At 64.5% G+C, this 13,873-nt stretch overlaps 7 protein-coding genes across 7 annotated transcripts; 2 read left to right on the forward strand and 5 right to left on the reverse strand.

The window, feature by feature from the left end:
• Positions 1 to 195: 195 nt before the first annotated feature.
• Positions 196 to 1,661, reverse strand: COLE_01487 (uncharacterized protein; the record flags this gene model as incomplete). The annotated part of the gene is made up of 3 exons (XM_018421605.2): positions 196 to 910; positions 947 to 1,447; positions 1,483 to 1,661. 3 exons carry the CDS (start codon positions 1,659 to 1,661, stop codon positions 196 to 198), a joined length of 1,395 nt encoding a protein of 464 aa, XP_018282825.1.
• Positions 1,662 to 2,285: 624 nt separating this feature from the next.
• On the reverse strand, positions 2,286 to 3,791 carry COLE_01488 (uncharacterized protein; the record flags this gene model as incomplete). The annotated part of the gene is made up of 2 exons (XM_018426245.2): positions 2,286 to 3,396; positions 3,535 to 3,791. The coding sequence occupies 2 exons, from the start codon at positions 3,789 to 3,791 to the stop codon at positions 2,286 to 2,288; spliced, it is 1,368 nt and encodes a 455-aa protein (XP_018282824.1).
• Positions 3,792 to 4,267: 476 nt separating this feature from the next.
• COLE_01489 (uncharacterized protein) lies at positions 4,268 to 4,519 on the reverse strand (the record flags this gene model as incomplete). The annotated part of the gene is made up of 1 exon (XM_065626149.1): positions 4,268 to 4,519. One exon carries the CDS (start codon positions 4,517 to 4,519, stop codon positions 4,268 to 4,270), a length of 252 nt encoding a protein of 83 aa, XP_065482643.1.
• A 3,416-nt stretch (positions 4,520 to 7,935) lies between these two features.
• COLE_01490 (uncharacterized protein) lies at positions 7,936 to 9,185 on the forward strand (the record flags this gene model as incomplete). Its single annotated transcript, XM_018425873.2, has 2 exons — positions 7,936 to 8,000; positions 8,033 to 9,185. 2 exons carry the CDS (start codon positions 7,936 to 7,938, stop codon positions 9,183 to 9,185), a joined length of 1,218 nt encoding a protein of 405 aa, XP_018282822.1.
• Positions 9,186 to 10,212: 1,027 nt separating this feature from the next.
• Positions 10,213 to 11,738, forward strand: COLE_01491 (uncharacterized protein; the record flags this gene model as incomplete). Its single annotated transcript, XM_018421622.2, has 3 exons — positions 10,213 to 10,412; positions 10,451 to 10,737; positions 10,876 to 11,738. 3 exons carry the CDS (start codon positions 10,213 to 10,215, stop codon positions 11,736 to 11,738), a joined length of 1,350 nt encoding a protein of 449 aa, XP_018282821.1.
• Positions 11,739 to 12,225: 487 nt separating this feature from the next.
• COLE_01492 (uncharacterized protein) lies at positions 12,226 to 13,068 on the reverse strand (the record flags this gene model as incomplete). The annotated part of the gene is made up of 1 exon (XM_018421621.2): positions 12,226 to 13,068. The coding sequence occupies one exon, from the start codon at positions 13,066 to 13,068 to the stop codon at positions 12,226 to 12,228; it is 843 nt and encodes a 280-aa protein (XP_018282820.2).
• A 478-nt stretch (positions 13,069 to 13,546) lies between these two features.
• Positions 13,547 to 13,873, reverse strand: COLE_01493 (uncharacterized protein; the record flags this gene model as incomplete). The annotated part of the gene is made up of 2 exons (XM_065626150.1): positions 13,547 to 13,633; positions 13,739 to 13,873. The coding sequence occupies 2 exons, from the start codon at positions 13,871 to 13,873 to the stop codon at positions 13,547 to 13,549; spliced, it is 222 nt and encodes a 73-aa protein (XP_065482644.1).

The raw sequence follows: 13,873 nt of genomic DNA on the forward strand, positions 1-13,873 counted from the left end.
TGGGATTTCAGAAGCAGTTTAGCAAGAGTGATAGATGGATCAGAAGTTTGCACCAGTCCAAGGAGGGAGGGGAGGGTTCGAGGACATTGTACATCGTATCGGTGCCAAGGGTATAGGTGCAAGCTGGGAAATATTAACTGGGCAGAGTCTATAGTGATGTCTAACCGTGGAAGTCCGACGTCATGCACGACATCTCTACCACGCCAGGACAAGCGCCGCAACGAGCAGCGCGATGGAGGGCACAGCAGCGCGCGCGCCACTGTCTACCACGGTAACGGTCGCTGCGGGGGCGCGCGCCGTCGTCGTCTGTGGCTTCACGCCGCCATCGTATTTCCTATTCGCTTCTGGCGTGAGGGCGGCAAAGCCGACGGCCGGCGGGTCGGCGCGGTACGCGGCATACACGTTCTTCAAGAACGCATTTCCGACAATCCAATGGTCGAGCTCGGCCATCGGTTCTTCGCCCGTATCCACGTTGCCCGAGCTCTGGAGGCTGCCCTGCCCCGTGATGCCGCCGAGGCACCAGTCGCCGTCTTCGGGCAGCTCGACGCCGTTGACGGCATACCACGCGCGGCTGCCGCGCACGCGGCACAGGTCGTCTTCGTCGAGCGCGTACGTGTCGCCCGCGCCGTCGCCGAACGAGAGCGCGGCGCGTAACGGCGCCACACGATACACGTACTGCCCCGAGCCGAGGGAGCGGACGGGCGTCGGCAGCGCGGCGTAAAACGCTTCGACGTAGGCGGCCGGCCCGATGATCAGCGTCGTGCCCGAGTCTATGAGGGCGGGGATCGCGGCGCCCACCGCCGCGCCCGCGACGACCGCGCGCATCGGGATCTCCCAGTGCGTCGACGCGGAGTCGTGCACGAGAGGATAGTACGTGATCTCGCCTGCGAAGAGGGCCGAGTTGACGCCGCTGGTGTCAGCAAGTGTCAAAGGTGCGGGCTCTCACCCGAGCGTGAGGTCGCCGTATCCCGCGACGCCCGAGACATTCGCCGCCGAGTTGGGCGGCACGCGCCCGAGATGCATCCCGAACTGCTTGTCGGTCCATGCGCCGACCGCGCCGAACCACCACGGCGGCGTGGCCGGGCTCGTCATCGCCGGCCCGAAGCCCATGATCCCGTCCATCGCCAGGCGCCAATTCAGCGTCTGCGTCGACACGCCGACGGACGCATTCAGCGCCTGCCCGCCAACGGCGACCACGTCGTATCCCCACACGCCGCGCTGCACGCCGCCGTCGGCGTACGGGCCCGCTTGAAAGGGCATGTTCGTGGCTTGGAACGTGGACGAGGCTGACGTGCGGTACACGTCCGAGAGGCCGCACTCGGTGCTGTTGTCGCACGTCCCGATGAGCCAGAAGTCGAAGCTGCCCGTGTCGGGCATCACGTCGAACGTTTGGGGCGGCGTCCCGACTTGCACGGAGACGGTGTAGCCGTATCCCCAGCTCTTGAGGCTGGTGTAAGTGCGTCGAAGAGGAAGGAGACGTACTCGATATCGCGCTTCTCCCGCCCGCCATAGCCGTACTTCGCAAGGGCGCGCTTGTGCTCATGCCGCGCGGCTGCAAGGTCGTCAACAGGCGCACGCGGCGCGTTCAGAGGTAATGAGATGGGCCGGGACGGGGAGGGCGCCGCGGCCACAAGGGCGGCAAACACGAGCGCGGAGAGCATGGTGATGGTGCAGAGAAGGATTGTCCTCCGCTCTTATGTAGGCGGGGCGAGGGCCCGTGCTTGCCAAGCCGCGAGCACGCTTGGGTACGGTGGCGTGCGGCGTGGCGCAGAGCGGACGCGGGCAGCGAGTGACGGCCGTAGATGCAGAGTTGTGGGCATGATCAGTGCTGAGCTGGATGGGCGATCGCGCAGCATGCAGCATGCACAGCGGAATGAGACGCCAAGTTGCGCATCGCCTTTTGGGAACAGAAGGCTTGGCGCGGAGGAGACTTGGTCTGCATCGCTGAGCAGCATGTGCTGTATGTTGCCTGCTGCGAGCCTCTCGAGCCTCTCTGCGCTGCCGAGCTGCCGAGGCGATGTCGGCCACCCCTGCCCGCTGCCCGCTGCCCGGCTGTGGGCATGCTATCGCGCGACTGGAGACGTGTTCCGACGGCGAACGACTTGAGCTCGAGCATCGCATCGCTTTGGCGGAAGTGCCTGGGTGAGTCTCTGCCAGACCGCATGTCTCGGATGCCACTCAGACATCGACTATGCTTGCTCGCCAGCGTGCACGCCAGCACCCACCCACCTCACACTTTCACATATACATGCTTACAATATCTATGAGTCTATCTCAACTGTCTGCTATCTCGAGAACCCGCCGTCACCAGCAGACGGCACGCCCTCCCACCCCTGCCCCCCACCAATGTCCTTGAGCGGGGCGAGCCCCACAGCGCGCGGCGTAACACGGTACGCGCTGTACACATTTTTCAAAAAGCTATCCCCGAGGATCCAGGCGTCGGCGGCTTCGGTCGTCGACTCCCAGCTGCCGAGCGCGCCGAAGCACCACGTCCCCTGGCGACCGCGCATGCTCTCGTACCCGCCGGTGTTTGCGAACTCGTCCCCGGTGCCACGCACGATCGCGAGATCGGCGTCGCGCATATAGTAGTGCTGCTCGGGGAGGTCGACCATGCGCGTGCCGCCATACGCGCCGAACGCGAAGGACGCATTGATCCCGAGCGGGCGGGAGCACTCGAACGCATACGACCCGTCGCCAAGGTCGACGACGTCGGTGCGCAGCGCAGCGTAGAATGCGTCGACGTCGTGCTTGGGCCCGACGATCCCCGTGCTCCCGCAGTCGAGGACGGCCATGCGCACGGCGCTCGACAACCGGCGGCCGTGCAGCGCCACGCCGCCCGTCGCGACGTTCCACCCCGCCTCCCACCCCTCGCTCGCCATGTGCGAGTAGTACGTCAAGCCGCCGGTGTACGCGGCCTCGTCGACGCCGCCGAACGTCACGCTGCCCTCGACGCCCGGCCGGCCGAGGTGCAGCCCGAACTGCGCGTCGTCCCACGCGCGCGCCGCGCCCTCCCACCACGGCTCGACGCGCTTGCTGCTGCCCGCGCGAGCAGCGAGGCCCAGCAGCCCGCTCTGCGCCGTGCCCCAGTTCGTCGTGTGTTTGCTGATCCCAAAGAAGGTGTGCACCGCCTGTCCGCCGATACGCACGACATCGCCGCCCCACACGCCCCGGCTGCGCCCGCCGTCGATGTAGTTCATAGCGAAGAGCTGGTCCGTCGGCGTGTATGTCGACGAGGCCGAGGCGTTGAACGTCGGCGTCGTGCCGCACTCGTCGGCGTCGTCGCAGCTCCCGATCACCCAAAGGTCGGTGCTGCCCGTGTCGACGTACAAGTCGAGAATTTGAGGCGGGGTGCCGATCTCTGCGCGGACAGAGTACGAATCGCCCCATGACTTCAAGCTGGTGTTAGTGCGACGCCGGGGAGGGGGGGTGCAGGGGGGGTGGGGTTCGGTGTCAGAATGGCCTTGACAACGATGCGGAGATCGACAATGCCACGTTTTGTCGAGCACAACAAAACACTCCCCCACTCAGACTTACGCAGCGACACCCTTGGGCTTGCGCACATGCTGCCGCGCACCAATGCCATGGCCGCGCTGGCGGTGGCTACGGCGCATCAGCGGCCGCTCGGTGTCGTAGCGGCGGCGAGCGCGTGCGGCCTCAGCCTGCGCCCAGTGCAAGTCGTGGCCGTCTTCTACGGCCGTGACGGGAAAGGAGACGCTGTTGTCGAGCGGAATGGGAGAAGTGAGCGCCACCGGGGCGAGGGCGACCAGCGCCAGGACAGCAAGCGCCGCCATTTCGATAAGAAAAGTGAAGAGAGAAGAGAGAAATGGAGATGCAGATCGAGACCTCTAGTCTACCTGGCAACGAGCGACGAGCGCCACGAGATGATGGCTATGATGGCTGCATTGATGCTGACGAGAGCTGCGAGGAAATGCTGCGTGCCATCGTTCAGGGATGGCAGGGCGTAATTATCAGGGATGGAACAACCCCCCAGATCGACAGGAGGCCCCAGATTTCTCTGTGGCGACCATCGTCGTCGTCCTCGCTCTAGTTGTTGATGCTGCGGCCAGCTGTGCAGAGCAGCTTTCGGATACTCGCGTCCTGCTGCTCGTACATGTACAGTTTGTGCGCATTATTCGCTGTATGAGTGCAATATCGAGCAATACACTCGCCATGACCAGCCCCAGCCAGCCCAGCCCCACCGCCCCGGAACCATATCGGATCCTGACTTTTCCATTCAGTCTACCTCCGACCCGCGTCAGCGTCAGCGTCATACTCCGAGCTCGAGTCTGGGGTCGCGGCCTGTGGCGTGGGCAGTGGCGTGGGCGGGAAGGCGCATGCTCCAGCCGCAGGCTTTGTGCGGGGTGTCGGCGCCGGGGGCCTGGCTCGGGCCTTGCGCTTCACGTCCCGGCTCAAGGCTGGTGGCACTCGTTCCAGTACTCTGCGATTCTCCGCCAGCCGCGGAATTGACGTACTGTGCTTCGACGGAACTCGGCCCACGGCTGTCTGCTTCGCGCCTCATATCACTGCTCTCGCACTCATCTCGCACTCATCGCACTCTGGCAGTCTTTGTCCTCTCGCCTCTGCACATGCCACCCACCTCGGCCGTAGACCAATTTGGCCTGCCTGCTCGACTGCGTTCGCAGCGTCTCGGCACAGCACGGACCGGAATAGACATCGACCACTTGGCCACTTGGCTGGGCGCTCATCCCTGCTGCTTTCTCTTTACTACCTCAGGTCTATGATTTTTACCGCAGTCTTGTCTCGAGCACTGTGAACGCCACGCCCGAAAACTGAGGGTCCAGCTTCCCAGGGGTCCAGACTCCAGACTGTTTGCCCTACCCGTGTGGCATAATACAAAATATCATCAAATACCCAGTATATGCACTACGCTGCCTACCCCCCCAACGCCCGGTTCAGCCCAACATTAGCCTCCTTGACCAACGCGCGCGCGGCCGCGCTCAACCGCCCGATCTGCACTTCGGGCGGGTGTAGCTGGTGCGCAACATAATTGAGCTGGAGGAACGCGTCGCCGAGGCTCCAGAGCGGAAACTCGTCCCCCTCCTCGCCGCTCGGCACCAACGTGCCTGCGCACCACACCTCGACTTCCTCCTCTCCCTGCCGCTCCGCATCGGCCACCTGCTGCGGGAACCAGCGCAGCATATCCTCGCGCACGCGACAGTCCGCGGCGTCGAGCAGCGTCGCGGGCCAACACGCGCCCGCGAAGCAGAACTCGAGCGTGTGCGCCCGCAGGGGGAGGAAGTATGCTGCGGCGTCTGGGACGCGGAACGCGCCGGGGATCGCGGCGTACACGCGCGCCACGGCCGCGTCGGGGCCTACGAGCACGCTGAGCCCCGTGTCGAGCATCGCGCTCGGCCGGCCGTGCACGCGCGCATACGCCCCGTCGCCGGGCGTGATGTCGACACTGGCGCCGTCGACCCGCACACCTTCCAAGCCTACGGTCCACCACTTCGTCACGTTCGACGGGGCGCGCGCCAGCTCGCCGTCGAAGAGCGACGCGTCGACCCCGCCGAGCGTCAGGCGGCCGGCGCCGCGCACCGTCGTGTTCAAGGGCACGGGGGAGAGCCAGTCGGCCGTCTGGCCCACGAAAAAGCCGAAGCGCTGTTCCGGCCATGTGTGGTTCACGCCGCTCCACCACGGCGCGAGCGCGTATTCCGACGCCGGGCCGAAGCCGACGAGACCCGACGCCGTGTGTCCCCACACCGGCGTGTGGTCCGCCAGGCCTGGGGTTAGAGAAGAAGAGGAATGAGGGACGTACCAATTACAGTCTGGACGCGCGCGCCGAGCCCGACGACGTCGGTCGCGACTACGCCGCTCACTTCGCCCGCGCCGTAGACCATGCTCCAGCGCGCGGAGGAGCGGGAGAGCGTCGTCGACGCGGCGGCGTTGAAGAGCGTGCTCATCGCGCATTGGGGGAGGGCGCATGCGCCCATTACCCAGAGGGCGGGCGAGCCCGTGTCGAACATGAGTTCGAGGGGCTGCGGGGGCGTGCTGCCGTCAGATGACGATGTCGCCAGCTCATTTCCACTCACCCCACGTCCATCGTGACCGAGTACTGCGTCGCAAAGCTCTGCAGGGAGAAAGCGGGGTCGCGGCGCTGCGCGCGCAAGCTCGGCTGTAGGGTGGCGCGGAGGACGAAGGTGGTGGCTCGGGGGGGACATGGCGCGCTGAGCGCGAGAGGGAGGAGGAGGGTGAGGAGGGCGATGCGGGGGGCCAAGATCAGGAGGGGCAGAAAGGCGAGGATGCCGAATGTGGGGAGGAGGGGTAGCCCGAAATATCGGAGGATGAAGCCGAGGATGAGGAGGGCGAGGAGGCCGACCACGACGAGGACGATGAGCGTGATGAAGTAGAAGACCATGAAGATGATGGCTGTATGGGCGAGGAGGGAGAGGATGGGGAGAGTAGTGGCCATGGCGGCGTGGAAGGAGAGGGCGGCCAGGGGTATGACGGGGACGAGAGGGATGATGGGGATGATGGGGAGGATGGGGAGGATGGGAAGGATGGGGAGGAGAGGCAGAGTGGCGGCGACAGCGGGGAGGATGTGGACATGCGGGGCAGCATTGGCGGGGGGAACGGCGGGGACGGCGGGGACGGCGAGGACGAGGGGGAGGACGAGGAGGGCCAGCATGGCTGACCGATGCTGCGCTATCTGTTGGGGGTGGTGATTGTGTAGATGCGCGGAGTGAGCAGACGGAGACGCCAACAGAGACGAACATAAGACGCGGAGACGAGGAGCAGACAAAGAAGCTTACATGCGAAGAAGCAGACGCAGATGTCAGCGCAGCTTCCGCAGCCGTCCAGCCACGGTATGAGATACTGCGGCTCGCGGCTGACTGGTGGGAGACGGACTCAGCCAACATCCACCCGCCAATGTTGACCCGCTGCAAACCGCCTCCAGCCTACAGCTTGGCACTTGCACTCGGGCTGATATCTCCCCATCTCGAAGCGTGAGATGCGGATTATCGGCAGTCTCCCCGCGGATGCAGCCGCCCAAATGACTGCGGGGCGTGCCTATGCCGTATGCCGTGATTCATTGGAGTCGTCTTGGAATCACCCCGGCCACAATGCCACACGACGAGCATGTTTCGTCCTGCGAACCGGGGGCTAAGGTTGGAGCGTTGCGAGGATATGGTTCCAGCTGCACTGAGACCGCGCCGACAAAACCGGGTGGCGGTTGAATGGAACAGGCCTCTTGATCTTTTGGAGCTTGGGCTAGATCCATCAGCCTGTTCGGTCGCTCTGAGCTCGCGCACGGGCCGAGCGAAGTCTTGGACTACCAGATCTACAGATCCACAGAACGTTGGATAGAAGGACGGCGATCGAGAGTGTGATCGTCTCGGTGGCGATGAGCGATGAACAAGTAGGCGGCATCCGTCTCATTTCCGCTCCGTGTCCGTGTCCGTGTCCGTGTCCGTGTCCGTCGCCGAAGGTTAATCTTGGTCTGGACTCTGGCCGATCGTGCTGATCAATGACGGACTGTGTTCGGAAGCCACGCAGCCACACTCCGTGACGTGGCTGCTGTTACGACTACACCTGCCGCGCGACTGGCCCACTCACGACCGTTCAGTGAGAGACGTAGATGCATGCGGTGCAGCAAGACTGAGAAGCAACACCAACTGTGACTGGCTGGAGATCAAGAGAGAACGAGCGAGTGGCGGTGGCTGTGCCTGGCGAGCGTTTGAGGGGTGGACGAGTTGCAGGGCGGTGCCTGAATTTGGGTGGAGGCGATGACCGACGCGCACTGCCTCCCTTGGATTCTGTTCTTGTTCATCTCGACATCATCTCTCTAACTCTCACTCTCACTCTTTCTCTCTCTCTTGTCAATTCTTGTCCGTCTTACACTACGCATAGGCAGTCCTCGCCACTTGTCCACACCTCCTGTCTTCCACCTCCCCCCACGTCCCACCACCCCCCGCCATGGCCTCGCCGACAGCCACGCCACCAGCCGGCGCATACTCATCCCCATGTCTGCCACCAGAATGGTACGTCTATTTTGCTATCCACCTAACCCAAGGATGTGGCAGTACTCGCCTGAAGCCGACGAGGTCTACTTCGTGCACCCGCCGACTGACCAGCGCGTCTGGGAACACCCACAAGGCCCCGACGCAGAGACGGCCTTCTACCAATGGCTCGGGTCACAGCTCGGCGCCGGTGGGTTTTCCGGCACGCCGCCGCTCTCCGGTGCGCCCCTAAACCGCTCGCTGAGCGCACCCATGCCAGCAGGTGCCGCCGGCGGCTCCGCCGCCGACTTCTACAACAGCGGCCCCGCCGCGCACGAGTATCCTGACGCCTTCTCGCCCGGCATGCCCGGCCTACACGACGCGCCAGACGGCCCAACCGACCGCGGGCTCTTCACGCACGGCTTCGGCCGCCCCGTCAAGTCCTCCGGGTGGAACTTTAAGCTCAAAGACTTCTTCGTCGGCGACTTTCACTACCGCCCGCCGCCGCCGCGCCCGCAGCACCTCAAGCCGAGCCACCAGGCGCTCCTGGGCCCTGCGCCGGGCAGTGGCGCGACGCACGCGCCGACGTTTGGCACGTTCAAGCCGCCGTCGCTCAGCTACGGCCGCCCAAACACTTACTCGGCAGACTACCTTGGTCCAGAGCCTTTGATAACGCCCTTCCCGCCGCCCGCACCGCCGGCCGCACCGCCGAAGCCGCAGCCGCAGCCTTCGACCGTGCCGTCGCCCCCGCCGCCGTACCAGCCTACAAACGCCGGGCAGTACCAGCATCCGGGGCAGGGGTATGCGCAGGGCCAGTACGGAGGCACGTCCCCTCGTCCACCGACGTTCCAGCAGCCACATGCCCAGCCACAGTCCAATCCCTACGCACAGCCGAATTACGCAAGGCCGCCCCAGCCACAACAGCCACAACAGCAGCAGACGCTCAGTCCCACGATGAACGCGCTCGCGGCATCGCCGTCCGGCGGCGGCGGATATGTCCCGCAGTACAACAACTACAACTATGCGCCGCGGCCACCTGGCGCAGGCGGATACACGCCGGGCAAGATCAACGCGGGGGCGTTCAAGCCGCGGCCGCGCGGCGAGGGCGAGGACTGGAGCGAGCAGCCTGCAGAGTGGGCGCAGCCGGTGTGGCAGGGCTCGTCTCAGTGGGGGCCGGGGCAAGGCCAAGGCCAAGGGCAGGGGCATGGGCATGGGCAGTGGCAGTGAAGCCATCCGCGGTAGCTTCACGGCGGATGCATGGCCCATGGCCCATGGCCCATGGCGCGCACTCGCTGTCAGACAGACTCGTACTAGACCCGACATGCATAATCTTTGGCGGCCCGCAGTCTGACAACATGGAGCGGTGACGTCGGCGTCGTGACGTTGGCCTGTCCCTGTCTGGCCGAGGCGAGGCGAGGCGAGGCGGGGCGGGGCGGGGCGGGGCGCGCAAAACATGACGCTGAATTGCTCGCGTGAGCCGCGGCGTCCTGAGCGAAATGAAAGAATGGAATGGGAATGCAATAAAATGAAAGAATGGGATGAAAGAATAATATCCGCTGCTGCCGTCGGAGGATGGAGCGGCGAGCGGCCCAGAGTCTCGGGCCCCGAGACGCCGAGACATGGCGCAGGCCGACTGCGGCTTGGCCATTCCGCAGTACGACTGTCCATTGGGCGGGGGGGAGGCAGAGCAGAGGCAGAGGCAAGCAGAGCAGAGCAGAGGCAAGTAGAGGCATAGGGCAGCAGAGAAAGATGAGAGATGAGATGGAGGCGGAGACGGAGACGGACACGGAGACGGAGACGGAGACGGAGATGAAGAGATGAAGAGGGAGGGAGATGGAGGAAGATGGGCGTGGATCGCTTTGATTATGATGGACACACAGGGAAGACAGGGCACTTCAGGCACCGCAGCTGCGCAGTTACGCGCAGTCACCTTGCTTCCCTTACCCTGAACCCTCGGGCTCCTTCCTCCTTCCTCCTTCCTCCTGCTCGTCGTGCTCATCTTTCTCTTCTTCATCATCATCCATCTCCATCTCATCCTCATCTCCATCTCCATTCTCCATTCTCATCGCATCTCATCAACATTTACTCTACTCCATCTCCCTCTTGCACTTCTCGGACACCATCACAACACCCATCGGCCTCCTCTCCCCCCCCCCCCCCCCCCCCCCCCCCCCCGCGCCGCATGCCGACGTCGAGGAGCTGTGCGCCCACCCCTCCGCTTGACTCCCCTCCCCCATCCCCCCTCCGCCGCAGCATGTACAGCGCACCAGCCCTCCTCTTCGCCCTCACCCTCCTCCTCACCGCCTATGCCGCCCCCTCCTCCGCCCAACGCCAGCCCCCCATACCCTCCTCGCCGGCGCACCCCCGCGCCAACTTCCGCGCAGACGCCATGGCCGCAGCCCATCGCGCAGGCAGGGCACGGCACGAGCCGCGGAACCAGCAGACCGGTGTCGCGTGCGTCTCCTGCAGCGCAGCGCAGCAGCTAACTCCAGACTCCTCGACTCGGGCGCGGCATACTTTGCAGAGATCGAGATCGGGACGCCCCCGCAGACACTCAAGGTCATGGTCGACACTGGCTCGTCCTTTCTCTGGGTGCTCGACGGGTGTCTCGACCCAGAAGAATGCGGCAAGAGCCCAAAATTCAACTCCAGCGCGTCACATACCCTCACGCAGACACATTTGCCGTTTCATATCCCATATATGGACGGGCATACGTCCGGGCATGTGGCGTACGATGTTGTCACTCTCGCGGGACAGACTGCCGAGAGGGTCAAGTTTGGTGAGTGCTGGGATCCGGGGGTGTCTCGGGGTGTGCATTGGATGGATCCAGAGTGTCTAGCTGGCTCGGCCCCCAGCATCGCTCGGCGTCGTCGACACCGTCCTCCCATCTCCACCCCGTCTTCCCCGCTGACCCCAGGACTATCAGACAACCTCACCGAGTGGCAGTTGGGTGCCGCCGGCCTCCTCGGTATGGGACCTGGGAACGACTCCTGGTGGCGCAGAGTGGCCGATCAGTGGGCAGAACCCTACTTCTCCCTCTTTCTCGACCCATTCTCCATGTCCGCAAACAGCTATAATCCGGAGAATGGCGGCGCGCGACTTATCCTTGGAGGTACCGATCCCACCCTGTACAGCGGCAACTTGTCATGGGTGCCAGCTAGACTACATGAGTGGTGGGGGCTTCCCATTGATTCAGCCACCATCCAAGGACACCCAGTACGGCTCGGCATCGACCCGGCATGGTGCATGGACAACAAGCCATTGGCCATGATCGACAGCGGGAGTACGGTGATGAGTATCCCCCACGACGCGGCAGAAACGATATACCCGGCGCTCGGAATGCGGACAGTCGGCGGCGTCGACCTGATCCCGTCTGATAACGCCACGGGGCCAGATACCACCGTCATCTACACCATCGGCGGAGTAGAGTACCCCGTTGACGGAGTATGGGGGTGCGAGACGGCTGCGAACATTGCCAAGTCGTTCCATCTCGCCGAGTCCGACCTATCGGGCTACCACTACTGGTGTGTGCCAAACATGGTCGTGAACACGCAACAATACTGGGTGCTTGGCGCGCCATTCCTGCAGACCGTGTACTCGGTGTTCCAGGCGGACCCGCCGCAGATCGGGTTCGCGAGCTTGTCCGAGGTCGCGGTGCAGACGGGCACGAGCCAGGGGGTCGGGCCGACGGGTGCCCCGGGGGCGGACAGTGGTGCGCGCAGGAGAGAGGTGGGTTTCGCGGCCGTCTTGGCATCACTGGCGGTGCTCGCGATCATGTAGGCATTTAGGGGCTGTAGACTTTAGATTGTACAGTAGTAGCCTATGCCATAGGGTAATTGATCGGTGGGGAGACACTTCTAGAGGGCAGACACGGGTGCGGGGTGAGTGTCGTTGGGCTGACCGCCTGCACGCCTGTCGACACACAGCTGCATGCACTACACATCGCCCGTGATGGCTCCAGATGCTGATGATACGCCAAGGCCGCCCGCCTCGCCCATTGGCGCTTCTCTCCGTCTTATACTCGGCCGTGAGCGGCTGGCACCAGAGGAGACCTGACTCGTGTCGTCGTGCTGGCTCAGAAGGCGTGCAGCCTTCTTCCCACGAAATGCGTGGCGTGAAGGGAGCCGAGTGTCCCGGACTGCGACTTGCGCAGCTTGAGTGACGCAGGTCGTGACGCCACAAGCTTGACCGGTGTGGCGGCGGCGTTTCATTGCCGCAGCAACTCCAGCGCAGCCTGAGGTCGGATATCGACGGCCTCCAGCCAAGATTACTCCATCAGGCGAAAGACGTCCTCGCCGGCCATCTCCCGAAACTCCGTGAGCGAAATAAAGCGCACACACTGCGCGATCCTCGCCATCGTCTTCTGCGCCGGCATCGCGCTGCGGCGCACGAGGCCGCTCGTCACCTCCTCCGCGCTGGCCGCCCGCCACGTTTCGGCGCCCACGAAGACGAATGTCGCGGGGGGACGCCACGCAAACACCGCGTCCGCGAGGGCATCGAGCACGCCGCCAACAGCCGCTTCGCACGGGAAGACGAGGTACACCTCGGCCGCGACGCAGAGCGCCGGCACCACCGCGCGCCGGAAGACGAGCACGGCGCGCGGCGCGAGCCGCACCGCCTCCCCCGGCTCGTCGTACACCGCCCACGCGGGCCGGAGGCGGCGGAGCTGTGCGCGCGTCGCCCAATCCGCGTATGCTAGGGACGCGACACGCACGGCGCGCAGGGCGACGAAGCCCGCCGCGGCCGCGAGGAGCGCGGTGAGCGCCGCGGCGCGGTGGCGCGCCCCGCAGCCTGCGCAGGGCACGCCGGCGTGCGTGTGCGCGTGCGAAGGCGAGAGCGGGGCGCGCAGATCGAGCACGCGCGTGTACTGGTACATGTGCGCCGGGAGGCGCAGGGCGCAGGGCGTGCGCACGCCCTCCGAGAGCACGAGGTGGTGCGCTAGCTTCGGGTCGGCTGCGTCGCGCAGCGCGCGCGAGGTCGCGCGCAGCGCGAGCAGCGAGGCAGGCGGCGCAGCGTCCAGGATTGCGCGCAGGAGGTGCGGGAACGCCGTGTGGTCCAGTACCGGCGCGGGCGCGCGGCGCGGCGCGGGAGGCCGCGTTCCGTCTGGCATCGTCAGACGTCGTCAGTCGTCGAGTAGTTGTCGAGTAGTCGACGAGTAGTCGTCAGGTTGTCGTGAGTGAAACAGTTGGAAGACGATCAGTCGTCTCCAACCCCACGTCTCTTAACCGTCCTCGCTAGGTGTCTGGAGGACCGAGCGCGTGCCGCAAGCCACCGCCCCTGGCGGCACGAAGGGCGTTCAAGCGACGTGGACAATAGCGCCAGTGTGAGGGTAGGAGATGGCGCGAATGAAGAATGCATGGTGTGGATAATGCCTGAGGGGGAGCGTAGAACTCACATCAAAGAGACGAATAGAGGGAGAATCTCGCCAGCGCCAAGAAATGTGAGGAATGCTGCACGTTGGCATGTCTACATTCCACGACGGTCCCGCTGCAGCCGATCAAGTCATCGGCACCATTGTGGACGACTCTGCGAGATGTCGTGAGACCGACAGCCATTGTAGGGCATCTATCTTGGCTGTGCAGAGCCGCTTAAGAAGCAGAAGAGGTGGGAATTGGCTCCGGCCCGATCCTCGGCCCACCCACCCCATCGGCCCTCAAAACCACAGCGTTTCCCGTCAAAACGTAAGCATTCTCCACCAGGGAGTTGAACCCTGCTCTTTCGCGGTCAAGCCCGCTACTTTCGTAGCCAGGCGCTCTCTACTGAGAGGCGAATATACTAACCGATATACTAGTGAAGAGGCTGATGGTCGGGCTCGGGGAGCGCTCGAGTCGCGGCGGCCTCCTGGCGGCGTCTAAAGCCAGATGGCAAGCCAGGAGCCGTGAGGCAGACCGTGTGTTACATATCAAATGCAACAT

Source organism: Cutaneotrichosporon oleaginosum (assembly GCF_008065305.1).
Source record: "Cutaneotrichosporon oleaginosum strain ATCC 20508 chromosome Unknown ATCC20508_contig01, whole genome shotgun sequence".
NCBI classification, from domain to species: domain Eukaryota; kingdom Fungi; phylum Basidiomycota; class Tremellomycetes; order Trichosporonales; family Trichosporonaceae; genus Cutaneotrichosporon; species Cutaneotrichosporon oleaginosum.